The 27,742-nt window shown below is 43.6% G+C and overlaps 1 protein-coding gene and 1 long non-coding RNA gene across 4 annotated transcripts in view; one reads left to right on the top strand and one right to left on the bottom strand.

Moving 5' to 3' along the window:
- Positions 1–315: 315 nt before the first annotated feature.
- On the bottom strand, positions 316–8,118 carry LOC120054783. The gene is made up of 3 exons (XR_005477638.1): positions 7,585–8,118; positions 1,716–1,773; positions 316–1,602 (listed from the first exon to the last, which is right to left on the bottom strand). It is a non-coding gene; the product is annotated as an uncharacterized LOC120054783 (long non-coding RNA).
- The window catches only part of LOC120054782 (histone-lysine N-methyltransferase, H3 lysine-79 specific-like), a 30,257-nt gene continuing 10,263 nt past the window's right edge, over positions 7,749–27,742 (top strand). The window contains exons 1-20 of one of the 3 annotated variants that reach the window (XM_039002401.1): positions 7,749–8,159; positions 18,266–18,309; positions 18,430–18,504; positions 18,924–18,987; positions 19,180–19,408; positions 19,549–19,643; positions 19,752–19,814; positions 19,914–19,969; positions 20,109–20,191; positions 20,618–20,686; positions 23,953–24,059; positions 24,924–24,965; positions 25,136–25,222; positions 25,334–25,556; positions 25,731–25,844; positions 25,952–26,043; positions 26,332–26,433; positions 26,545–26,682; positions 26,814–26,939; positions 27,110–27,525. In XM_039002401.1, coding sequence (XP_038858329.1) covers positions 8,079–8,159; positions 18,266–18,309; positions 18,430–18,504; positions 18,924–18,987; positions 19,180–19,408; positions 19,549–19,643; positions 19,752–19,814; positions 19,914–19,969; positions 20,109–20,191; positions 20,618–20,686; positions 23,953–24,059; positions 24,924–24,965; positions 25,136–25,222; positions 25,334–25,556; positions 25,731–25,844; positions 25,952–26,043; positions 26,332–26,433; positions 26,545–26,682; positions 26,814–26,939; positions 27,110–27,525 — 2,306 coding nt within the window. In that variant the 5' untranslated portion in view covers positions 7,749–8,078. The remainder of the gene's footprint in view (positions 8,160–18,265; positions 18,310–18,429; positions 18,505–18,923; positions 18,988–19,179; positions 19,409–19,548; positions 19,644–19,751; positions 19,815–19,913; positions 19,970–20,108; positions 20,192–20,617; positions 20,687–23,952; positions 24,060–24,923; positions 24,966–25,135; positions 25,223–25,333; positions 25,557–25,730; positions 25,845–25,951; positions 26,044–26,331; positions 26,434–26,544; positions 26,683–26,813; positions 26,940–27,109; positions 27,526–27,742) is intronic. The other 2 variants (XM_039002402.1, XM_039002403.1) reach the window with 2 other exon arrangements.

The raw sequence follows: 27,742 nt of genomic DNA, 5'->3' as shown, positions 1-27,742 counted from the left end.
TTAGAAGTACAGATCACCACGCTAATTTGGGAAAGTAGGTAATGTTTGAGTGTATCTGGCTGATTTAAATTACCTCTACACCATATTTGATCATTACACAACGGGTCCATGCATATGTACAGACTCAACACTGTTGGAGGAAGAGGTTACATAAGTACAAAGTGTTGATCATTTTAATTTGGAAACAAAAATGAGCTTCCATCCCGAGCGTCCCATTCCCCCACCCATCCAACATGTCTCCATCCAACCACCCTTCCCTCGCAACCACCACTTATACACTAAGCCCCCCCCCCCCCCAAATCCACCCCTTCCCTGTGGAAGCAAAGAACGTAAAAAAATATATATAAAGATGTGCGTGGCTGTCCATGTGGGTGCTGGAGTGAGAAAGACACAAGTGAACCAATCAGTAAAAAAAGCACAGCCCTCTTCATTAGATGCATTGTGCCTACAACATCAAGGACCCTTTCTAGACTCTGAAGTCGGGAAGACTTCGAGTTTGGTATCAGCCAGACTAGATTTCGGACCTGTGCTGTTGAGTGTATGTGCGTTCATGCTTCAGCACTGCAGAACTGGCAGGAGTACTCCTCATACTTCTTGTGTGTACGACAATGCTGCAGGTAGGTTGAGCGATGGCTGAAGCTCCCTCCACAGCACTCCTCTGGGCAGACAAAGGTCATCCCACCCTTGTGGAAATGCAAATTGTCCTTTAGTGACACCTACCATTTAAAGTTGCACCCACAGATGGTGCACCCAAAGGGATCTTCTGTGGAATTTCTGATGCTTTGTCAGGCAGGCTGCCCGCTTGAAGCCTTTATCACACTAGGCACAGACGAAGGGAAGAATGTCTTCATGCAACACCTGATGCTTGTTAACATCAGCTTGAAGCTTTTGCCACAGATGGGGCAGGAGTATGGTTGTTGGTCAGAGTGGACCAGTCTGTGCTTGATGAGGTCAGAATTTCAAATGAAGCGCTTGTAACACTGAGCACTCATATGGCATCTCTCCACTATATATCTGTGGATGATCCAACAGGCCATAATGCAAAAGAACATACACTTTTTGACAAGGAATCTACGGGTGTGTTCTAAATATCCCATAAGCAGGATTAAAATGTTTTACAGTAGCATCCATTTTCTATTGCTACTGTGATCTCTGCATAATGTAAAGAATCTCTCTCCCAGATGACCATTATAATTTTGTCGTGCACTTCTTGGGAGTTCCACGTCTTACATTTCTGGTTCTAGTTTTAGTGGTACTACAGTGACCATTTCTCACTCTTTTACTCTCTCATTTTGTCCTGCTGCATTTGTTGAAAGTTCCAAGTCTTCCTTTTGAGGTTCTAGTTTTACAGTGACTCTCTGATTCTAACTATCCTTTTGTCCTGTATACCTAGGTCACATTTGTTGTTTGAGGTTCTTGTTGTGGCACTACAATGATGTGGAATTTCTGATTACTCAATGACACAAGTGTCCTGAGTGTTTCGTTGAAATTAGAATATAGTGACCTTCAGGTCTGTTTCACTGGGGTATATTTTCTCAGTGTGACTATCACAACTATTTCTGTTGATCACATTCTTCCTCTTCGCTTTTCACCTTCATTATCCTGCAAAATAAACAACAATTTGTTAAATACTTGTTTAAAATGAATTATTATATTGCAAATAACTAACCGGTCACTGGGCGTTAATATCATTCTCTTCCCTATGACAAGTATACCTTGAGGGTCAAAATCACTGGGTCAGGGTACTTCTGTTGGCTCTCCCACGATGAAATGCTGTAATATAACAGTTCTCAGTCACTGATTGGTTGTTAAATCCCAATGTAGACAGATGGCTATACACTGAACTACAATGTAGTTTACGAAAGTTCAACAGAAATGCTGGTCTGAATGCTCATTTAACTTCAGTAAGAATAACAATTCACTTTGTTTCCTATTCTATGGGCATAGTGGGAATGAATACAAACGTATCAGCATAGCATCTTGTTTCTTATTTTTCCTGTTACCCATGTTAGGAATGTCGTTCACCTTTTAACCTTATAGCCTAAGCACGGCACAATAATGCTCCTTCCTCATGCTTGCTATTTAACCTATGGGCTCACTCTGGCAATTTTCACCTTCCTCAAGCTCAACCAATAGGAGTACATCTTGGGATGTATTTGTATGTCAATTTACCCTTTTGTTCTCTCACTTGCTGATTATCAGCAACAGTTTTGGACAACCCCACCACCTTAAGGCCAGTCATTGGAACACCTTTCACCCAGCATGGCAGTTTGGATGCCAGCAGCCCCACATAGGGATACATGCCTTCACCTGACTGAGGATCTTCCCTCGGAAATGAGACCGTTCCCAAAACTGTTTCATAAAATGTCATAATACATTCAGTATTTGTTGTTCATTCAGTTAAGCCTATACTTGACTGAAATTACAGTGAGGCTCACAGTCAAATCTGAGCAGTAAAATTGGGAGTCAGGATTAGAGCCCTGGAAACCCAGCAACATTGGTCGTGACACTCAGACCCTGATCCTGTGTGTTGTGACGGAACACGAAGTATAAAAAAATGGAACCTAATTGCAAGCAAGGAGCAATGGGGAGGATGGTATGGCGGAAGCAGATGTGGAACGTTAATCGGATGGGGGTGGGAAAAGGATGAATTGACTTTTGTACAAAATAAATGGGAAAAGGAGCCAAATTGCTGTGGAAAATGTCAAGATCTGTTCATACTCCATATCTGGTAGGAGTGCGTTTTTTGTAAAAACAATGTATGCCAGACTTGGTGAATCTGTTTGAAACATTTAAAACAGTGGAGAACGCTTTGGGTAAAGTGAAATCGGTGAAGATCACGAGCAGTGGGCTTGTTTTCATTTTGTGTGTTTCTGCGGATTAGAAAAGGTGTGTGTTGGGTCTCACACAAATTGATGCATTTTCTTTGATCTACGGAGCAGGGCACCTGTCAAAGGAGTAATTTCTGGAGTCTCGAAATGAGGTCACTAGCTGTACGGTGTTTCCTCCGACACTGGCTTCAGGGTTAAATGAGCAGTGTGTCAAGAAGCAGTGCGGCTTGGCGGGGTAGTGTTTTTGGAGGATGCATGGCTCACGACTTTCGCCTCTCCCAAGTCCGAACGGGAGATGTTGATGCACGAAGGACGAATTGTGTGGTAAATGGCATGAAGTTTATCTGTTCTTGTTTTGTTTTTATGTGTAGTGTCTCCCTACCCGAGTGGAGCTGGGATATGTGTACTATCCTGTGGGAGCCTTTATATCCAGGCCTTTACAATGTAACTGCTGTAAAATGTTTGGACATGTAGCGAGTGTCTGCACATGGGAGAAGCCAAGCTGTGGGAAAGATCACTATGATGGAGACTGTTTAGCAGAAGAGAATAAACAAGGAGCAATGTGTTGTAACTGTGGAAGAGAACATGAAACAAAGTAAGGGCAGTTCAGAGAGTCTTAAGCAGAGGCTGTCAAAAAGGTTGAAAGAAGAAATGGTCTCTGAAGGTCCCATAGGGAATACTGTAGGCCTACAGTACTGTTGATCATGCCATTTTATTATACCAGTTGTCCTCGATTGGCCTGAACTCTGACACCTGTTCATCTTAGTGTCAGAACTCGGGCCATTGTGATTGATGGGTTTAAGTCAGAATTTCTTGAAGTACATAAAGGTGTTCCGCAGGGGTCGATACTAGGACCTGCTCTTTTCACTATATATACAATTCTATTGGTCAATCTGTTTAAAAATATATATAATTATTATATGCGTATCATACTTATGTACTCAAACGCCCCGACTGCTGACCTGGCTGTGACAAGGCTACAGTCTGATTTTGCAGTTGTGCAGGAAGCCCTTACTGATTTAAAACTCATACTTAATACGGGCAAAACTACACTGAACAAAAATAAACATGCAACAATTTCAAAGATTTTTAATAGTTACAGGAAATCAGTCAATTTAAATGAATTCGTTAGGCCCTAATCTATGGATTTCTGGACTGGGAATACAGATATGCATCGGTTGGTCACAGATACCTTTAAAAGAAAAAAGGGAGGGACGTGTGTAGTGGCTTCCTTTCCTCTTTACCATAGCCACTGCCCTCGCCTGAAGAGGGGTTGTTTCGTATGCATACAGTCCACACTCAAGGTTTCCAAACAGCCAAAACATTCAATGAGATCCAGGGATATGGTGCAACAAAAAGGTTTATTCTTACATCTAATTTTAAAAAATGATTCTCCAATCAACTTAAAGCAGAGATTACTTGACATGGAAAATACATAATATGACCTGTTTGTATGTCTGTATGGTCAAAAGACAATACTGCTCCAAAGTCTAGCTAGGACTCCTCCCCCCGAAGGCCCAACTTCCTGCCTTTATCCTAACACACTTACCACAGTACAATGAATGGGCAAGAGGGGGGGCCAAAAACTAACAACAAATGAATATATCTCAATCAGGTAAATATAAATCATAAAAGGTACGCACCTAATATTTCATATACATTCATATTTAATATATTGCACAAATGTACATGGAGCTCTGTATGTTCTGTCTTTTATACAAATATGTCCAAATCGGCTCTAACATACCGACCCCTAATTGTTAACTGCACTGAATGCACAACAATTACTTAATATTCAAACGTAGAGCCAATAGACAAAACATTCTATACCAGAGCACTATTACAGTTCATAGCTATATACAAGGTCCCATATATGAAAAGAGTCCATAGATCTCAGTCTGAGTTGAAGTGTTCAGGTGTTCAACTTCCAAAAAATGTCAAAAGTTTGACGTCCAAAAATGTATGACTACGACATCAAAGAGAGGTGCACATGATTCAAAGATGGAGCACTGTGTGTGTGTGTGTGTGTGTGTGTGTGTGTGTGTGTGTGTCTCACTCCGCCGCCTCAAGGAGCAGACAGAGTTTATTGATAGATCTCTAAGATATTGGTTTTGGTCTTAACCATGACGCTCCGGACAAGACCATTGGCCCCTGGCAAAGCCTCCACCACACGCCCCATTAGCCAAGAGTTCCTTGGGGCGGTGTCATCGACGATGACCACAAGGTCACGAGGACTGAAGTTTCTCTTAGTTTTGATCAGAACAGTCTATATCTGGTGTGACCACCATTTGCCTCATGCGGCGGGACATCCTTTGCATAGGGTTTGTTTAGGCTGATGATTGTGGCCTGTGGAATGCTGTCCCACTCCTCTTCAATGGCTGTGCAAAGTTGCTGGATATTGGCAGGAACTGGAACACGCTGTCGTACACAATCAAGAGCATCCCAAACATGCTCAATGGGTGACATGTCTGAGCATGCAGGACATGGAAGAACTGGGACATGTTCAGCTTCCAGGAATAGTGTTCAGATCCTTGGGACATGGCGCTGTGCATTATCATGCTGAAACATGAGGTGATGTCGGCAGGTGAATGGCATGACAATGGGCCTCTGGATCTTGTCACGGTATCTCTGCATTCAAATTGCAATTGTGTTTGTTGTCCATAGCTTATGCCTCCCCATACCGTAACCCCACCGCTACCATGGGGCACTCTGTTCACAACATTATCAGCAAAACGCTCACCCATACATGCTGTCTGCCATCTGCCCGGTACAGTTGAAACCGGGATTCATCCGTGAAGAGCATACTTCTCCAGCAGCCATCGAAGGTGAGCATTTGCCAACTGAAGTCGGTTACGATGCCAAACTGCAGTCAGGTCAAGACCCTGGTGAGGACGACGAGCATGCAGGTGAGCTTCCCTGTAAGAAGGGCTTTATAAATAAATTTGATTGATTGGTTGTGCAACCCCACAGTTTCATCAGCTGTCCGGGTCCAACAAGTGAAGCAGCCGGATGTGGAGGTCCTGGGCACACGTGGTCTGCAGTTATAAGGCCTTTTGGACGTACTGCCAAATTCTCTAAAATGGAGGTGGCTTATGGTAGAGAAATTAATATTCAATTCTGTGGCAACAGCCCTGGTGGACATTCCTGTAGTCAGCATGCCAATTGCACGCACTCTCATCTTGAGACATCTGTGGCATTGTGTTGTGACAAAACTGCACATTTGAGTGACCTTCAGATGCAATCGTTATGCAAGTGCAGGAAAGAATGAAAGTGTCTGTGCCACCAGTAAGTACAGATAGTAGTATAAATCCCCCTGCATAGTACCCGCAGTCGGACAATTTTCTCAAGGCTTCTGGAAAGAAATACTTGTCAGCATGCTCAACCGATGTTGGTCATTCAGCCGACAAAAACTTTAAACTGGTTGTCCCCATTCAGCAAAGAGTCAGAGGCCGAGCCTTCTCAGGTCTCTCCTTCACCCGTTACGTGGTCTGACCCACAGAAGCCTCCCACCATTAGATCTGACAAATTGAAAACCTTAGTCATTGCTGACTCCATTACCCACAATATTAGACTTAAAAAGGATTATCCAGCGATCATACACTATTTACCAGGGGGCAGTGCTACCGACGTAAAGGTTAATCTAAAGAGGGTGCTGGCTAAGGCTAAAACTGGCAAGCGTAGAGAGTATAGGGATATTGTAATCCACGTCGGCACCAACAATGTTAGGATGATAGTCATAGGTCACCATGTGCAACATAGCTTCAGCGTGTAAATTAGCTAGAAAAATGTGCCGGCATCGAGTAATTGTCTCTGACCCCCTCGCAATTAGGGGGAGTGATGAGCTCTATAGCAGAGTCTCACCACTCAATCGCTGGTTAAACTGTTTTCTGCCCCTCCCAAAATATAGCTTTTTTTAGATAATTGGTCCTCTTTCTGGAACCATCAAACCTGGCCTGCTGAGGAGGGACGGACTCCATCCTAGCTGGAGGGATGCTCTCATCTTATCTATCGACATAGACAGGGCTCTAACGCCACAATGAGATCGGGTGCAGGCCAGGCAGCAGGCTGTTAGCCAGCCTGCCAGCTTAATGGAGTCTGCCACTAACACAGTCAGTGTAGTCAGCTCAGCTATCCCCATTGAGACCGTGTGTTTATAACTAGGGCTTTATAACTACATTTGATTTATTTATTGATTGTCCCCAGCACAAGGTGCACCTGTGTAATGATCATGCTGTTTAATCAGCGTCGTCATATGCCACACCTGTCAAGTGGATGGATTCTCTTGGCAAAGGAGAAATGCTCACTAACTGGGATGTAAACACATTTTCTTGGGGGGGCAGCGCCTGGGGAACCCCTGGGGGTCCCTGAACTACAGCATTCCCTCTCTCTACATTGGTTTGCTACACTGGTGGCAGCAGAGGGATGCCTATAGGCATTTGTGTAGAACCTTACAATGCCTAAAGTCAAGCAACATAGGACCTCTTGGCATAATTGGCAGTGACAGCACAGATACAGTAATCTTTGGTGACAGGGACCATGGTTGAGCCTTCCCCACCACCACCCACCCTAATTTGAAACACTGGTGTTAGAAGTGGGATTGCACCCAATTGAGTGTGTCTCTTGTACAAGATCCATCACCACCTCTGAACATGAAATAAGGAACGCAAACTACTTAGAGGTCTGCCCCTCTGCTCCATAACAACAAAAACATTACTTTCGTAATTCACTGTGACCATTTTACTTGATTACTCACTGTATTTCCCGCCAGTTGGCCGTTATTGCTCCCGGGAAATCCCAATTCAAACTGTCTTACATAAGATAATGACTCGTTGTTTTCGTCATGGTCACCGTTCGAAATGTAACAATCCGGTTGTACACTCCGGGTAACCGTATACTTCCCAAGCTCCGAGTCCCCCCTCCCTGACGTTGTCACTTTGGTAGAGGCCGCTTTGACTTTTTTTTCACGCCGAGCGGAGCAAGATGGCGGCTGTACTGCCGAGGACGAGGTGTAGTAGCCGCTCGGCATGAACATTTATTTTTGAAATAAATTGATTAAAATCAAACGGAAATATTTCAACGTCGGACTACAAGGGGCGTGCACTACTTCACTCCATTACAATAATCGACATTTTGTATATTGTTTTAAGATTTTTTTTCTGACAACATGATCACATTGTAGTAGCTAGCTCACTAAACTAGCAAGCATAGCCAGCCTACCACCGTAGCAAACGCAGGAGAAAGTGTAGAATGGGAGAAAAGCTAGAACTCAAGCTGAAGTCGCCGGTTGGAGCCGAAGCTGCTGGCTATCCGTGGCCGTTACCAGTATACGTAAGTATTTAATCAGACCAAACAATTTGCCAGCTAACGTATAACTTGGGCAACCAAGTCAGTACTGGATTTATTAATCTATGTAATGTTGCTAGCTAACGTTAATTCGCTAACGGTAGCTACTAGCTAATGATCCGCTTGCTAGCTAAGGTTACTTACTAAGCCAAGGCAAGCCATGCAGGTCAGACAGACGGCACACCAGTCTACCACCACTGAGTTAGCATACAGTGTAGATAATACATTTTCGGAGCTATCCAGAAGCGACAAATGTGCACGTGGAGTGAAAGTAGATATTGCATTACGGTATAACGTTATCCATCCACTAAGTGGGATAGGCACCTAATGTGGCTACATACTGAACCTAAAACCAAGGCTAATTAACGTTACTATAGTAACGTAAACTCGTACATCGCCTTGGTCCGTACAATTGCCCTTATTTTAACGCCCCAAAAACGTAATACTTCCAGATCAGCTGTAATGTCAATACCATTGTAAAGCACAATTTCTCCCCTTTCCAACAGAATCAATTACATGACCTAAACACTGCCCGTTTCTGCATAATTCAAGCAGGCAATGAGCCCCGTCGGGTCTTTTTAAAAATGGCAGGTGGGGAAGCGAATCTAATGCGTGATAGTGAGAAGGAGAGATGTCGTGTGGGAAAATTGCTTTTTTTCCCACTCGATCTGTCCAACTTATCACCTTATTGCCTCTAAAATGTAAATAAAGCACTATAAAGAGTTTATATAATGTGTGATTACATACCTATTTGAAGTTTTTTGTCGAATTTGAATCGGGTTTTTAGGGCGGTGCTAAATTGATCTTAGAAGTTAACAGCGGCTTTGAGAATGATGATCGCATACAATGATGACGCAAAAAATGACTAGGTATCCCCCCGTCACTGTCCATTTCTTGTTTTTAAAGGATGAGAGAAGTGCTACACCTGGTGGAGAGAGATTGTAAGACAGAAATAGTTGCTTTATGCGTGCTGTACGTTACGACATGACACGCCACGATGTAACGGAGGGTCCGTTTTTTTCAACTTTTCTCCAATACTATAGAGCCATTACCATGTCGATCAACGCTTGAATAGAAACCTAGTTCACACCCCCGATTTTGACGTCAACACAGTCGCTGCAGTCCCATTAGTTGTCTTTGTAGCCTCGTTTGAATGTTGCGGTTGCGCACATTTGTACGGAATGGGGTGAGTTTACGTTAGTGTACACAAATCATTAGATAGGAGGATTTCACAAATCACACGAGAAACATTGCACACTTAGCTAACTACATCGGTTCCTTGTTTTCATAAGTCTAGCTGACATTCCACGTTAGGTCATTAGCTTTAACAGTTTTATGTAACTCTCGTTATAATTCTGTCTAAAATGCTGACCAGACCGCGTGTATAACGCGTGCATGTTGATTTTGTCCACCCACAGACGCGATCAGGACACGCAGGTTGAAATATCAAAACGAACTCTGAACCAACTATATTAATTTGGGGACAGGTTGAAAAGCATTAAATATTTGCCAATTTAGCTAGCTTGCTATTGCTAGCGAATTTGTCCTGAGATATAAACATAGTTATTTAACAGAAAAAGGTCCTCTACTCAGACAATTAACCCACAGATAAAAGGGTAAACCAAGTTCGTTTCTAGTAATCTCTCCTCCTTCAAGCAGCTGCTGCTTCTTTGGACTATATATGGCAGTTGGCAACTAACTTTAAAGTGTATTACCACTACTGACTGGAGTGTGTACCTCAATTCCTGTTTCAATCACATATGTAGGTATATGGTCCTAAAAACCAATGAGGAGATGGCACGTGGGTATGTGCTTCTAAAAACCAATGAGGAGATGGCACGTGGGTATGTGCTCCTAAAAACCAATGAGGAGATGGTACGTGGGTATATGCTCCTAAAAACCAATGAGGTGATGGGAGAGGCGGGACTTGCAGTGTCACAAATAGAACCAGGTTCTATGAAAAGCCAACTGACATTTATTCCTGATTATTATTTGACCATGCTTGTCACTTATGAACATTTTGAACATCTTGGCCATGTTCTGTTATAATCTCCACCCGGCACAGCCAGAAGAGGACTGGCCACCCCTCATAGCCTGGTTCCTCTTCCTAGGTTTTGGCCTTTCTAGGGAGTTTTTCCTAGCCACCGTGCTTCTACACCTGCATTGCTTGCTGTTTGGGGTTTTAGGCTGGGTTTCTGTACAGCACTTCGAGATATTAGCTGATGTACGAAGGGCTATATAAAATAAACTTGATTTGATTTTAGCGGCTGGTGACGCAGATGCTCGTGAGCAGTGTGGGTGCAATGATTGAATAACATGTATGTGTATATTTATTTTGCAATGCTCACGCACGCAACACGAGCGGTGTGGTCAGCATGTAACGTTAAACATTTAACAAACATTAGCTATCTCGCAAACTTTAGCACCTGACCTACTTACTAGTACATGCATAAAAATGGGTTGGTTACCAGTAAGTTTCTTTGCTAACTACTAGCCATGTATTTATGTTAGCTAGCAAGTCATCTTTTTTACGTGTGGGTCAGACTGTGGGATGTTTTTAGTGAGACCCCAAGTGGTGTATTGTTAAAGTACTTAAGTACTTTACCTTACTAGTACTTTACTTTCCAATTTATATTTTTGACAACTTTTAATTTTACTCCACTAGCGTTACATTCCTAAAGAAAATAATGTACTTTTTACTCGATACATTTTCCCTGACACCCAAAAGTACTTAAATGCTCAACAGGACATGAAAATGGTCCAATTCACACACTTATCAAGAAAACAACCCTTGTTATCCCTACTGCTTCTGATTTGGTGGACTCACTAAACACATGCTTCATTTGTAAATTATGTCTTGAGTGTTGGAGTGTGCCCCTAACTATCCATAATTTAAAAAATATATAAATAAAAATCGTGCTGTCTGGTTTCTCTAATATAAGGAATATTTTTTATTTAACCTTTATTTAACTAGGCATGTCAGTTACGAACAAATTCTTATTTACAATGACAGCATGGCAAAAAATGATTTGGTTGACGGTTTTATGTGTGAATTAATTGTCGGAGTAGAGGACCTTGTTATTTTACCTGAAATGCACAACTCAATGTTTATATCCCAGGACAAATTAGCTAGCAACAGCAAGCTAGCTTAATAGGACAAATTAGCTAGCAAGCTAACTAGCTAAATTGCCCTAAATGTTTAATGCTTTCTGACCTGTTCCCAAATTTAATGTAATTGGTTCAGAGTTTGTTTTGATATTTTAACCTGCGTGTCGTGATCGCGTTTGGTGTAGGGGGACAAAATACATTTATGCACGATGGCGGTTTGGGTTCCGTGTAAGAGAGTTTTATAAATAAGCAACAACCAGTGGGTCTTGCGACGGGTATACAGAAATGGCCAGTTTACAGAGGAGTATAGAGTGCAGTGATGTGTCCTATAAGGAGCATTGATGGCAAATCTGATGGCCGAATGGTAAAGAACATCTAGCCACTCGAGAACACCCTTACCTGCCGATCTATACATTTTGTCTAGCATGGGTAGGATGGGCATTTGAATCAGGGTTAGTTTGGCAGCTGGGGTGAAAGTGTAGCGATTACGATAGATGAAACCAAGTCTAGATTTAACTTTAGCCTGCAGCTTGGATATGTGCTGAGAGGAGGACAGTGTGCCGTCTAGCCATACTCCCAAGTACTTGTATGAGGTGATTACCTCAAGCTCTAAACCCTCAGAAGTAGTAGTCACACCTGTGGGGAGAGGGGCATTCTTCTTACCAAACCACATTACCTTTGTTTTGGAGGTGTTCAGAACAAGGTTAAGGGTAGAGAAAGCTTGTTGGACACTAAGAAATCTTTGTTGTAGAGCGTTTAACACAACATCCGAGGAGGGACTATCATCTGCCTGAGCTATGTTGTTGATGTAAATTAAGAGCATTGGGCCTAGGATTGAGCCTTGGGGTACTCCCTTGGTGACTGGCAGTGGCTGAGACAGCAGATTGTCTGAATTTATACTTTATACACTGCACTCTTTGAGAGAGGTAGTTAGCAAACCAGATCCCTCAGAGACACCAATACTCCTTAGCCAGCCCACAAGAATGGAATGGACTACCGTATCAAAAGCTTTGGCCAAGTCAATAAAAAATAGCAGCACAACATTGCTTAGTATCAAGGGCAATGGTGACATAATTTAGGACCTTTTAGGTTGCAGTGACACATCTATAACCGGAGCGGAAACCAGATTGCATACCAGAGAGAATACTATAGACATCAAGAAGTCCAGTCAGTTGATTATTGGCAAGTTTTTCCAACACTTTTGATAAACAGGGCAAAATAGAAATAGGCCTATAACAGTTAGGATCAGCTTCATCTCCCTGTTTAAATAAATCATGAACATTGGCTGCCTTCCAGCAATGGGAACCTCCCCAGAGAGGAGAGACAGGTTAAAAAGGTTGGATATAGGCTTGGCGATGATAGGGGCAGCAACCTTAAAGAAGAAAGGGTCTAAACCATCTGACCCAGATGTTTTTTGGGGGTCAAGTTTCAGGAGCTCCTTTAGCACCTTGGACTCAGTGACTGCCTGCAGGGAGAAACTTTGTAGTGGGTCAGGGGAAAAAGAAGGAGAAGCATTGGGGATAATCTCATTAGAAGGGGTGGGAGATGAGGAAATGTTGGCTGGGCAAGGAGGCATGGCTGAGTCAAATAGGAATCCTGACTTAATGAAGTGGTGAAATGGTTTATACTTTTACTTTTTGATATTTAAGTATATTTTTGAAATTACTTTTACTTTTGATACTTAAGTATATGTCAAATGAAATACTTTTAGACTTTTACTCAAGTAGTATTTTACTGCGTGACTCCCGTTTACTTGAGTAATTTTCTATTAAGGTATCTGTACTTTTACTCAAGTATGACAATTGGGTACCTTTTCAACTACTGGAATCCCCCCTCATTTGCAATACGTGGAATTCAACTCATGTATGCATTTAATTTTGCCAAAACTTTCAGCAATGTAACGTTAGCTATACAAAAAGAAGGGAATTTGTTTAGCAAAATCTTGTGCAGAAAAATTACAGCCACTGTAGTAGCTAGCTAGACTATAGGTGACTAAACTCAACACAATGGTGAAGGAAGTTTCTGATGAACTCCACCAACAGAGTTGATCAGAGACCAGGCTTTGTGGAATTCAGCTCTGACTACAAGATCAAAAGTATTTCCTTTTACTTATGTTGGTCCTCTGTATTTAGATGCCTTTCTTTGTTTGCTGAAATCATATTTTTTAATAAAATGTTAATCAAATACAACCACCTACTGTTTCATCATTGCTGTTGCTCTAAGATGGCAACTTAGCATGAATGTCAACAAGGAAACATTTAGTGGCTGTATTTGATTTAACGTTTTATTAAAAAGTATGAATTCCAGCTAACAAAGGCACGCAACTACAGAGGACAAACTTAGGTACAGGGTATGCATTTCATAATATAATATATTGAAAGTATTGACCTTGGGCGAATAGATGTAGTCGGAGCTGAATTTCACAAAGATTATTAGAAACTTCCTTCACCATGGAGTTGAATTTAGTCAGCTAGCTGGAATCCAAATGAAATGGCTCTGCCTGGCGGTCACTGCCTTTAATGACGTCTACTGTTCCTGTTATTACACACTCTTTGGGAATCTGGGGGATAGCTGGCGACTGGGCTTGAACCGTTTTGCAACTTGTTTGGATGAATTATTACACCCCTGCACTCATGGGACAAAGCACCTTCTGTGCCAATAGGAAGAATGACCACATCAGAAGCTATAATTTGCAACTGCATAGAAGGTACGATACATAATTCCCCATAACTGTAGTTCCTTATATTTGTGTTTCAAAAGGCAAGTTGTGGATGGCAAAAGTCTGCACCCACTATGGATATATTTTGCTTTTTCACTGGGTCACAAGAAAACAATGAAAATTAGGGATATACCATCCCATGTCACTCCCACGTGTGTCTCAAATTGTTTGATCACAAATATCCATCCCAATTTTGAAACCAGTGCAGCAAATTCAGGGAATTAGCTGAAAGAGTTTAACTTGGAACCTAGTCACGAACATAAACGTGAACACCCAATACAATATTGCTAACGAAGTTTAGTCTCCTCAAACATGTTTTAGTGCAGAGGCGACTACTAACAGCCAGCAGCAAGGGTGTGTTAGACTGATTACTAATTACAACTCTTTTGGCATCCAGAAATAGCCTATATAGCTTGAAAAATATATGGAGGACTAGGCTACGTTTGGGTTGTTAGATGCAAATGCCACTGAATAAACCTGTAGGGTAGGTTGAATGTGGACAATAGTCTATTGCATTCCATGGGTTTTTTAAAGCTTTTGCAGACTGGTGATCCTGGGTAGATTTAAAAACAGTTGATTTAAAAACAATGAATCAATGCTGAGTGTTCTTTATGATGTTGGCACCATGTAGGGTTGGGCGGTATACCGTATCTTACGATATACCGGTATTGATACACGGACCGGTTTGGGTTTTTACTTTACCTTCTATAATGCTATTTGAATGTTTGGTTTGTTAAATGTGATGTAACTTCCATTTTTAGTTTACTTCACTACTTGAGTCAAATGTAATTAGAGCAAACGTAATTAGCTATACAGTCTGATAATACCAGTGATGGTGTTAACCTAAATCAGTATTTTGTTTGTGCAACAGTATCTTTTTAATCAAAGAGGAATACATTAAGCACGAATGTTAGCTACATGAAGAATCTAAGAGAGAACATTAAATGTAGCCAAAAATTATAGGGTCCCCTAGTTAACACTTATCAACACTTTGGTTCCTACCCTGTCACAATAACTCCTCCTTGGCATTTTCATTCGTTGTCATGTCAAACACTGTATTCAAAATGCCAACTATTTATATTCTAACTATAGAATTGGAATAAACATTCTATTTCCATGATTCCAACAGTTCATCCAAGTTCTTTGATCTAATTTGCAAGTAAACAACATTTGCTTAAAAATAAGGCCTTTATTGTTTGCCCTCGTGCAGCCCTAGGTAGCAGTGTGGAAATGATCTCAAATGAGTGCCTGAAATGCAGAAATGTATGACAATGCTGAAAATACATTTTGGTTGAATTGAACAGTCTAAAACAATCAGAATGGAGAAAGACCCATTGAAATCACTTAGAATATATGTGTCGCCACCCTAGGGCCACACACTACTCATAAAGCAAATGTAGAACTTTTATTAATCAAAAACATAAAATACTGTCAAATACCATCTTACCGTCCAAAATGGTTTTTATACCATGATGTGGTATTTTGGCCATATCACCCAGCCCTTGGACCATTACCAAGCTTCTTTAGATTTTGCATCAATATAGTTAAAAATATTTTAACCTATGTTGAACTTACTAGATAGAACATATGTTGAAAATATTTATCCTAGTTAGGGCCCTAGTACAACTCCAACAACACATTTGCTGGCAGATTTTTGTTTTTTAGACCTAAAAAAAAATGAATAACCTGAAACAGAATTTCTCAGAACAGCACGGTGGAGTGTTGTCTGTTTGGGACCTGTAGTGTCACACTGGGTAATGCTCCTTTACGTCAGAGTACAGGAACTAGGCAGTGCTGCTGCTGACGCAATCCTCCACAGTTGGACTCGGCTGACTTCACTCCATTACGCCAGAGACCGATAAGAGCACTGTTGCATGACTGGCCGTTTCTCAGGAAAAGGCATTTTGCAAACTGTTTAGAGCTGCTGGTGCCTCAGTTATTCTGTCGAAGTTGGTGTCTTGATATCATAAATATAGACTTAAATATCATAGGCATGTCCTGCACTGAGTAACGAGGCAGCCAGTGCTCATTATCTGTATGTGTGGCGTCCCAGCACTGTTTTCAATAAGGACCTCCTAGACAATTCCTCAATATGCACTTTGAGGACATGAAGGGGCGTTAAATAAGACTAGGTTTACAAAACACTTAAGTCTGCAAACCACATGCCCTTGATGTTTCATTGTGGCTATTTTTGCACAGTTTGATCTATGGAAGAGGTCTGTCACTGTAATAACGCTTGAGCAAACTACTTAATTTCCATGAGTATGTTACTGTGCAATATGTCACTATTCAGATGAAGTTGTATTAATAATGCTGCCCACTGCTCTCCACCACAAAAGATACATCACACATACTCCAGCACTTCTGACTCCCGAAGTGCAACCCAAATCGCCCCATTCACCCACAGATAAACAACGCACACTGTGCTCTTGTGTTGTGCAGTGAACAACAGAGTTGTAATATATGCTGCCTGCGTGTCTCCCCACGTCGAAGCTGTTACCACCACATGCTTGAATACTCTTTCTCTCACACACCCAGTCACCATCTGCAGATTTAAATCATCCGTAACTGCTTCCATATGAAGTACACCTCTTCTGCTGCAGAGGCCTTTGTTCGTTTTTTTTTCTTGGTGCTTTAACTAAAGCCAGAATGCCTTTAAACAAGACACTATTTGAATCAATGTCATCTTGCCTAGTTTGTGTTGTCGATAGCCTAGCTAATGGTGTTCATGTGTTCCTCTCAAGTGTGTTTGAAGTTCAACTTTGTAACAAGCCAATCACTCCTTAGACAAACCATGTGACCTGTGTTGTTATCAGTGAATAGGATAAAGAAGACAGGCATGTATAAGGCAGTTCCACCTGCCTCCCTCACCTACTGAACAACATGCGGGTGAAAACGGATACTGATAAGGACAATAAGTCACTGGACCATAGTCCAACGCTATAGAAGCCTGTCACCATGTTCTAGGACAGGCAGCGTTTTGATGGAGTCAGTTATCTTTCTCTGTGGTAATGATATCACTGTTGCACACGGTTAGTTATTTGATTATTGGCCGTTACTAATGCGTAGTGAAGCAGGCGTTATGCCCGGCCGTCCGGCTGTGTGTCATGGTGAGGTGGAGAGAGCGTGAAAGAGAGGGGGAGGGAGGGAGTGGGTGGGTGCGTCAGTTCCGTCGTGTGCCCACAGCAGGGGGTCAGGAGGAGCGGAGGAGAAGAGAGAGTGTGGGATTGGCTGAGAGCTCCTATCTCATGTGCCACACGCTCTCTTTCTCTCAGCCAGAGTTTATTTTTAGCACCACAGTGGGTGTTGCTGCGTGCCGTCTGTGTGAGCGGCAGGAACACCCCCCTCTCGCCGCCTCCGCACACTCACGCACACACTGCTGTCAGTCTGGGACTAGCGCGTTAACCCTCGTTTTGGCTGCATGTATTCTGTGATGGTTGCATTACTAGGCTATTCATAGCAGCGTTTGCTCCTCTTGTGAAACGCTTTGCCTCCCTTGTGGCGGGAGATTTTATTTCATATCCTCTGTGGTGCTATAATCTCAGGCCTGGTGTTATTGGCAGCGGTGCCATGGCGGGAGTTGTGGCGCTGTTGAGCGGGAAGCGCTGAGCCTAGTAACTGGAGGCTGCTACTGTGTCAATACCAGACCAGCTGAAAGCAGCTGGGCCTGGCTGTCTGGAGGTCGCTCTCTACCTTCTTCCCTCACTCCCACCCTCCTTCGTTCCCTCACGCCCAGCCCCTCCCAGGCCCCGCGCTGGAGCAGGACACACAAAGTGGGTCACTGGGTCAGCTCAGGCTGCCAGCAGCCAGTGTGACTGAAATCCTGCAGTTCCTCTCATGCTGCAGCAGTGCTCTGACAAAACCCAGCAATCTTAAGTGACAGAGTGCTTCACATGCTCACAGTCTCCCAGACCACATCCAGTTAGAGAATGTCTGCTTGATAACAGTGATACACTCAGTGGTGTCTCCTGAATTGTTATGCTGGCAGTCATAACTACTATGGTTTGCGCTGTGTGTGGATTATTAAGTCATTGAGTGCTGCTGGCCTTATCTGACCCGGCTGTCTGAACTAGTGTTGGTAGCTGTTAGCATATTTGTGTACATTTTTGGGGTATCCGTATTTAGCTTTTGGTTACTGCCAGTCTGTTATATACTGTAGTAAGTCAGTATTTTTATTGGCTGTCAATAAATGCTTTTTGCATAAACAAATCGTACTGAGAGTATTCAATCTCGCTTCTCTCCTGTGTTCACTTTCTGTCTCCAGGACAAACACCACGATGCTGCTCATGAAATCATTGAGACCATTCGGTAAGTAACTAGCACCTTTCTCCTATCAATCTCAAAAGCATGGTGCAGTGAGTGACTGCACTTCTTGACTGAGTTAGACTACTAGATCAAAGTGAACCATGTGTTGACCATTGTTCTCAGGTGGGTGTGTGAGGAGATCCCAGACCTTAAGCTGGCCATGGAGAACTATGTCCTCATCGACTACGACACCAAGAGGTGAGCCGAGGGTCAGACGATGAGGAACAAGGATTATGATGCTGCTCTGAAGCACAGTCTAACAGAGCACCTGTAGTCACAGTCAAACACCATAGTAACATAACACTTAGACATCCAGAGTATGAACCAAATGGACCTCCCCTCCACTTTACATTTGAAGGATAATTATTCCCAGAAGGTAATTAAGATATTAATGGCAGCGATGCTAATTTAGGAATATTTTTATTTCCCGTGGCAGCAGCCCAAAAGAGATGAGAAGGAGTCTCGTAGAGGGATGGCAAACTGATATGCAATTAGCATTCCTGTGTCCAGGGTGCTGGACAAGCTCACAAACATCAGCACAAACAAAGTCATGGGCTGTTGGTTTCTTGTCATACGATGTTGATGTTATTTCTTTATTTCTATGTGTGTTGTTACAGCTTCGAGAGTATGCAGAGACTTTGTGACAAATACAATAGAGCCATCGACAGCATCCACCAGCTGGTGAGTTGGAATGTCTCCAGATGAGTTGCGTCGAAAGCTTATTTGTCCACACATTAATTCAAGCAGACGTCTTTCTTGTAGACGTATTGTCACCGAGGGTAAAACCTAGCTCACTTCAGCCCAGCAATATGTTTATATCCTAGCTATGTAATATACTGATTCTAAACCTCTTCTCCCGTATGTGTGTCACAGTGGAAAGGCACAACTCCGCCCCTGAAGTTGAACAAGCGGCCGTCCAATGGGCTGCTCAGACACATCCTGCAGCAGGTGTATAACCACTCGGTCACGGACCCCGAGAAGCTCAACAACTATGAGCCCTTCTCCCCCGAGGTGTACGGCGAGACCTCCTTCGACTTGGTGGCCCAGATCATCAACGAGATGGAGATGATGGAGGATGACACCTTCGTAGACCTCGGCAGCGGTCTGTGTTTGTTTACGATGTCAATGTTTACTTCTGAATGAGATAACCAGTCTTAATGTGTGTCTCTGTGTGTTGATGTGGGATGTGTCTAAATAAGCAGGTTGGTGCTATTTTTGACTCGCAATTATCTGTAATTGCAGGGGTGGGACAAGTGGTGCTACAGGTTGCCGCAGCAACGAACTGTAAACACTACTTTGGTGTGGAGAAGGCAGACATTCCAGCCACTTATGCTGAGGTAAGTTCCCACATCTAGCTTAAGAGTCTTGGTTATCTTGATGATTGTCAGTCAACGGAGAAGGAACAGATTTTAGAATGACTGTAATGTTTGCGGTTTGCCTTTCAGTCTATGGATAAAGAATTTAAGAGGTGGATGAAGTGGTATGGGAAGAAACACGGGGACTACACGGTATGTGGTATTCTGTTGTCATGACAGACGTGTGTCACTCAGAAATTGTCCCTGAGTAATCGATGTGCAACTCATGTTCCTCTTTATTTTATTTTAAAGCTGGAGAGGGGGGATTTCCTGTCTGAAGTGTGGAAGGACAGGATCGCCAACACAAGGTGCATTATCTCTATGTACACTGGATGATACCACTGTGTATTTACACACATCTGAACATGAAGAGAAACATCAGCACAGCTTCAACTCTAAATCTTTTTCTTCCTCTTCCCCCTTTTCTCCTGTTCCCCGTTTGTCTAGCAGTGTTATTTTTGTGAACAACTTTGCCTTTGGTCCAGAAGTGGATCACCAGCTGAAGGAGCGCTTTGCTAACATGAAGGAAGGTAGGTAGAAAATGGCCCTTTTGTTACCCAGTGTCAAGGACACCCTACCATATTGTTGTTATAGCAAATGAAGAACCTGGGATCATTTCAATATGTTATTGAATCAGCTGCTTTCATTAGTGATAACAAGAGAGAAGGTAACATGCTGTAGCTAATGGCAACTGTGTCAACTCCACGCACTTCACCTCTGACCCCTCAGCTGTGTGACCTCTCCTCCACATGACCCCGTCTTTTAAAAGACAGATATGAGAGGATCTATGATCTATGCTACCATTGATAATGTATAGCAGACACACACAGATCAATGGTTTGATCTGGGACTCATTATAGATCAGTGTTTGTATTGTTTACTTTTAATCTGTCAATTTCAAACAACCTTTTGTGAAGTGCCTTCATGAAAAGTTCATCTTTTTTTCTCTCTCTTAGGTGCGAAAATTGTATCATCAAAACCTTTTGCACCTCTAAATTTTCGAATCAACAGTCGAAACTTGAGTGGTAAGTCTTCATCATGGAACAAGTTTATGTTCAGGGCAGACCCCGGAAATGGAACTGAAGAAAAGTCAACAGAATTATGTAAATAATGTTATTAACATGAACACTGTCTGATTCAAAACTAAAAGTTGCACATACATTTTTTTCTTTTTAATCATAGTTGAAATATTTAGCATCAATTATAGCGCATCTTGGGTCATTTCCCTTGCAACGTTCCGACATTGCTATGTTTAACCTTAGTTACATTTGTTGCACACCGGTGTTCGGTGTTTTTCGTTTCGCCAGCTCAAATAAGACGTTGCCTTCACTGGCTGAGATGAGGAAATACACTGCATGACCAAAAGTATGTGAACACCTGCTCGTCGAACATCTCATAACACAATCATGGACATTAATATGGAGTTGGTCCACCTTTTGCTGCTATAACAGTCTCCACTCTTCTTTACACCACGCGCTTGGCATTGCACATAGTGATCTTAGGCTTGTGTGCGGCTACTCGGCCATGGAAACCTATTTCGTGAAGCTCCCAACGAACAATTAATTTGCTGATGTTGCTTCCAGAGGCAGTTTTGAAGTCGGTAGTGAGTTTTGCAACTGAGGACAGACGATGTTACCGCGCTTCAACACTCTGCTGTCCCATTCTGTAAGCTTGTGTGGCCTACCACTTTGTGGCTGAGCCGTTGTTGCTCCTAGACGTTTCCACTTCACAATAACAGCACTTAAAGTTGACCGGGGCAGCTCTAGCCTGGCAGAAATTTGAGGAACTGACATGTTGGAAAGGTGGCATCCTATGACGGTGCCACGTTGAAAGCCACTGAGCTCTTCAGTAAGGCCATTCTACTGCCAATGTTTGTCTATGAAGATTGTATGGCTGTGAGCTCAATTTTATATATCTGTCAGCAACAAGTGTGGCTGAAATAGCCGAATCCACTAATTTGAAGGGGTTACCACATACTTTTGCATGTATAATGTATGTTTTAACCATGTACAGTGGTTTTCTCAGTTAATAGATGATGTTTTGGCAGTGGTATTTAGCCTACAAGGGCCATCATTGCTTTCGCCTGCTAGCCGAACTAAAGAAGGCACAACGTTTGCTAGCTAGCACAGCTCTCAAAACAATCAAGGTCTCGACAACTAAATAAGCGATGTTCTGACATCTGAGAAAAATCTATTTAGTCTGTTTCAACAGCTTCTTGTATTATTTGGGAATTTGTCCGGTGCATGCGTTTTCTTTCTGCAAGCATGGACAACAGAAGTTTACGTAACGAGTGTAACAATTCTATCCAAGATATAACATGGAAACATCATGTTGAGGTTTACCCAAATGACCCAAAATGCACTATTATTTCAAAATGCTACCCTTTTTGATTTATAATATTTAATTAATGTGCAACTTGTATAAGTTGGAGAACACAAAATGATGGGTCACACATTATTCGGATAGTCCTTCTGTAGATGCTCTACAGATGGTCATACCAATAACAAACTATCTGTTGATAAGCAACTGCTTGTTAGGATTAGGGTTAGTACATAGTTAGTTGAAATGTTACTGATAGTCTATCCGAATGTAGCAGGCATAAAAGAAACGCTTTAAACTATACTGAACAAAAATATAAATGCAACATGTAAAGTGTTGGTCCCATGTTTCATGAGCTGAAATAAAAGATCCCAGAAGTGTTCCATATGCACAAAAAGCTTATTTCTCTCAAATGTTGTGCACAAATTTGGTAACATCCCTGTTAGTGAGCATTTGTCATTTGCCAAGATAATCTACCTACCTGACAGGTGAGGCTGAATAAACAGCATGATTATTACACAGGTACACCTTGTGCTGGGGACAATAAAAGGCCACTCTAAAATGTGCAGTTTTGTCACACAACCCACAGATCTCAAGGCTTGAGGGAGCATGCAATTGGCGTACTGACTGCAGGAATGGCCACCACAGCTGTTGCCAGATCATTTAATGTTCATATCTTTACCATAAACCGCCTCCAACATCGTTTTAGAGAATTTGGCAGTACGTCCAACCGACCTCAACCGCAGACCATGTGTAACCACTCCAGGCCAGGACCTCCACATCCGGCTTCACCTGCGGGATCGTCTGAGACCAGCCACCCGGACAGCGGATGAAACTGTGGGTTTGCAAAACCAAAGAACAAATTCTGCACAAATTGTCAGAATCTTTCTCAGGGAAGCTCATCTGCGTGCTCGTCTTCCTCAACAGGGTCTTGACCTGACTGCAGTTAGGTGTCGTAACCGACTTCAGTTGGCAAATGCTCACCTTCGATGGCATGCTGGAGAAGTATGCTCTTCACGATGAATCCCTGTTTCATTGTGAAGAGCAGATGGCAGACGGCGTGTATGGTGTCGTGTGGGTGAGCACTCCGCCGTCATCGCCTCATGTTTCAGCATAATAATGCATGGCCCCATGTCGCAAGGATCTGTACTAAATGTCCCACTTCTTCCATGGCCTGTACTGACCAGACATGTCACCCATTGAGCATGTTTGGGATGTTCTGGATCGACGTGTACGACAGCGTGTTCCAGTTCCCGCCCATATCGAGCAACTTCTCACAGCCATTGAATAGGAGTTGGACTACATTCCACAGGCCACAATCAACAGCCTGATCAACTGTCGGGCTGCATGAGTCAAATGGTGGTCACACCAGATACTGACTGGTTTTCTGATCCACACCTCTACCTTTTTTTTAAGGTATCTGTGACCAACCGATGCATATCTGTATTGCCCATCATGTGAAATCCATAGATTAGGGCATAATGAATTTATTTCAATTGACTGATTTCCTTATATGAACTGTAACTCAGTCAAATCGTTGACATTATTGCATGTTGCATTGTATATTTTTGTTCTGTATAAATCCCCTACATACTGGTCTTGATGATAAGAAGAAAAGACTGTCTGGGGAGGTTCTCTTCTGCACCGTTCAACCAATTCAGTAAATATGGAGGAGTTAAGATGGAGTGTGGCTTTGTTAATGTCTCGCTCCATTTCCCATGAGAACCAAACCATCCAGTTGTTGGGGACTCGGGAGAGGCTCCTGATAGTCTGAAGTTGTAGAGCATCTACAGATGGACTGTCCAAATAAACTGTTACCAAATGATGTTGACATTTTCCATTTCCGCTTCCTACCTGGGACACACCACCTTTTCTGAGATAGTTTTTGGTGGGTGGCCCTTGGACAACATATCTTAGTGTGTATTTCAATGAACTAAAACATTTAGTTGATTTCCTTTGTTTCTCCCTATAGACATTGGCACAATAATGAGAGTCGTTGAGCTGTCTCCGTTGAGGGGTTCAGTGTCCTGGACAGGGAAGCCAGTTTCCTACTACCTGCATACAATAGACCGCACCATAGTGAGTCCTGCTCTCCTCTTTTATACTCACAAAACGTCTTCTCTGTCCCACACACAATGTTGCAATGGCAGTTGCTCCATTTAAAGAAGGGTAACCTTGAACTGAATGAATGGCCCACGCTTCAAAGGTCTCCATCAGTTCATCTGTCCTTATTCTGTATGTGTATCAAATACCATGGTAAATAACAAACCCACGTGATATTTTCTGACAATGCGTACGGTAGCAGTACTCAGAACATGTTTAGTCGGCCATATCCCTGCAGGAAACAACTGCAACTGCTGGTATAGCCCTGCAGTGGACAGAGGAGATGTGGTACAGCGACAGGTGATGGAGCAACCAGCATTCCTACTACATGTTGTACCATGAGTGTTTTCAACTTGTTTAGAAACACTGAAAACAAGACTTAGTACTTTTTTTGCAAACAGTTAGCCTAACTGCAAGCAGAAAATCTAACATTTTCTGCCTGTCTGTTGTGGGGGGCATATTTTGCCAATATAACCTAGAATTTTCTCTCTGTTTGAATGTTTCGTTTTGATACTTGTCTATACTGGCCCATAACAGTCTGCTTAAAAACTTAGCCAGTTGTTTCACTTGCGCATTCAAGCAATGAGACGGTTCTCATGTCTTGAAAGCGCAAGTGAAACAACTGGCTGTTTTGAATGTTTCCATTCACTTGAGGCAGTGGAAACGGTGAGGTCATCGCTGCATTGTTTCTGTACCCCCCCACTCACATGCACGTGTTGGAGGGCTTATGGATAGTGTCACACAAGGTGACTGCATTAAAGAGCGAGAGGGGAGAGTGACCTCTGCTGTCTATGCCTCTGTGTCCATGTGCAGTACTTGATATTTTCTTTTCTTTTTCAGCTTGAAAACTATTTTCATAGTCTCAAAAATCCTAAACTCAGGGTAAGCTCCATTTTGTTCCTTTGGTCACTGTATTCCATGTTGCCCACAGAGTATGTGTAATGACAATCTTAGTCACTTCCGGTTTGTCTTTGCAGTTACACCCAGTTTATATGCCCTCCTGAACTATTCACATGGTGAAACAACACTAAGATGTTCCTATGTGTTTTTAGGAGGAGCAAGAAGCAGCTAGGCGTCGACAAGAAAAGAATATGAAAGACAATAAGAACACCACCCCAACCAAGGCAAAGGAGCACAAGGTAAGTCCCTTTATTGTCTTTCACGTCTCTATGCTCAGTTCTTCTCCCGATGAGATCACCACTCTATCTTTGGTTTGTTTTCACGCTGGCCTCTCCCTGTGTGTGTCTCAGGATTCCTGCGGGGAGGATGAGCAACCGGGGCTATTGGCAGTCGTGAAGGCGTCACCCAAACCCCGCCGCGCCAAAATCCTCAGCAAAGGCCGCAAGCTGAGCGCTCGGAAGCGCGGGCGTCCCAAGAAGGCTGCCGTGACCACAGCCGAATGCAAGAGCAAGAAGAGCCAGAGTGCCCTGGAGCTGCTGCACGCCAAGACCATCTCTGCAGCACCCCCCCAGGGTGAGCCACCTGCTCACTCTCTCACACACACACACACACACACACACACACACACACACACACACACACACTCCTACTCAGGACTGAGTCCATATACCCTTGTGCATTTGTGTTTATTTAGCCTTAAACTTCATTTTGGTCCATGTTTGTTTAGTTGACTTGTTGTTTCTACAGATGCATACAGGTCACCTCAAAGTCCCTTCTACCAGCTACCTCCCAAAGTTCAGCACTATGCGTCTGGGCAACTGCTGCTGGGCCCCACTCCTCCTGGCCTACAACAGCTTCTAGGTGAGCCTCGCTACCCTGACCCCACCCTTCCTTATCACACAGACCTGTCTATTAGTCACAGCCAGCAGAGCTGAAGGCCAGTCCTCTCTGTGTCTCTCCCCCCACAGACAACATTAAAGTCCAGTACCTCCAGTTCATGACCTACATGAAGACACCTCAGTACCGCAATCACCTGCAGCAAGTCCTGGAGCAGGAGAAGGTAAATAGAATGTCCAAATCACTCAATCCATCTTGTAAATGCGAATAATCCATGTGACAACAGTATCGCCACCTCGTTAAAGAGTAATAGATGATATCATAAATTACTGCATTCAGATTCAGTCCCTCAGGCTCATACTTCAACTCTCAACCCTCCCTTTATCAGTCATGTTGAAGGAGACTAACCCCCTGGGAATGTTGCCTCTGCTTTAGTCTCAACCTCTAAACCTTTCCCTTTTCTCTTGTGTTACTCCTTCCCTCTTCCTCCATCTCTCCTCCACCTCTGCAGCTAAAACACAGAGAGCTCTCTGGGCAGGCGGAGCAGCTGCAGACTGTGTGTCAGACCCATAAAGAGAAGATCAAAGGCCTCTTCCACACCAAACTGGATGAGGTAGGCAGATAACGTGGTGAATGTCTAATGAAACCAGCTGGTAATGAGAAGCCAATGTTGGGAGTGTACTCGATCGCCAAACGTCTTACCCTGTCTCTGTGTTCCCCTCAGCTGGGAGTGAAGGCCCTAACTGTGGAGGACCTGCTGCAGGCCCAGAAGGAGATCTCAGCCCACAACCATCAGCTGAAGGAGCAGACCAAGCAGCTGGAGAGAGACATGATCGAGCTGAGGGACCACAGCCTGTTCCTGGTGAGACAACCTCGCTACTCCTGGGTGCCATCTCTGGCCCTTTTCACATTGGGGTTGATCTGCGTGTTGGGCATTCTGTCAGACATATAGCCAGAGACTTGTAACTCACTAACTATAACGGTCTGTTTCAGTTGAAGTCTCGGTGTGAAGAGCTAACGCTGGACTGGAGCTCTCTGTGTCTTGAGAGCCTGCTGAAGGAGAAGCAGGCCCTACGTAGACAGATCTCCGAAAAACAGCGGCACTGTCTCGAGCTACAGGTACACACCTCTGTGCCCCTTCCTCTCTCTTCCACCTATCTCTACCGACAAACTTAGAAACAGTGGAGGAATTGGACATCTACTGTTGTTGTGAAGCATAGTTTTTGTTAGCAAAGTGATGTTCCTATTCCTTACCTTGTGTAACGGCTCCCCCTGGTGTTGGTTCTCAGATCAGCATCGTGGAGCTGGAGAAGAGTCAGAGACAACAGGAGCTGCTCCAGCTCAAGTCCTACAGTCCCTGTGAGGGTTCCCCTTACCGAAAGGGCCTCCCTCGCCCTACCCTGGACCACGACACCCCCAAACTGAGCCTGGTCGTGGCCGGCCTCAGCCCCGAGCTGTCCATCAATGGCACCGCCTCGCCCTGCTTCGACAGGAGGGGCACCAAGGGAGAGCTCCTCTCCCGCTACCTGCCCATCTCGCCTGACCACGAGATCGTGCCCCCCACCCCGGACGCCCGGCACAGGCAGCTGGGTCACCCCCTCCCTGACTACACCCGCTTCTCCCCAGCCAAGATCGCCCTGCGCAGACACCTGAACCAGGACTCTAGTACTGCACACTTCAGAGGCTTGGGCTTCACTGGTCTCAGGTAGAGTCCTGCACGGGTCCGTTTTTTGGAGCCGCACCCACCCCGCGCTGGCCACATCAATTCGGAGCCTCACCCGATATCCGACATCAGGACAGATTTTTCTCCGCAACCTGACCCATCCGCGTAGAATTGTTCCGAGAAGCGATCCGTGACCCGCCAAAATAACATCGACAACTAACAGAGTTGTAGACTATTCCCATTCCCTGCATGAATTCAT

Source organism: Salvelinus namaycush, chromosome 10 (genome assembly GCF_016432855.1).
Source record: "Salvelinus namaycush isolate Seneca chromosome 10, SaNama_1.0, whole genome shotgun sequence".
Taxonomy (NCBI): domain Eukaryota; kingdom Metazoa; phylum Chordata; class Actinopteri; order Salmoniformes; family Salmonidae; genus Salvelinus; species Salvelinus namaycush.
The sequence above is the reverse complement of the archived record's forward strand: the minus strand, read 5'-3'. Positions and strand labels throughout refer to the sequence as shown.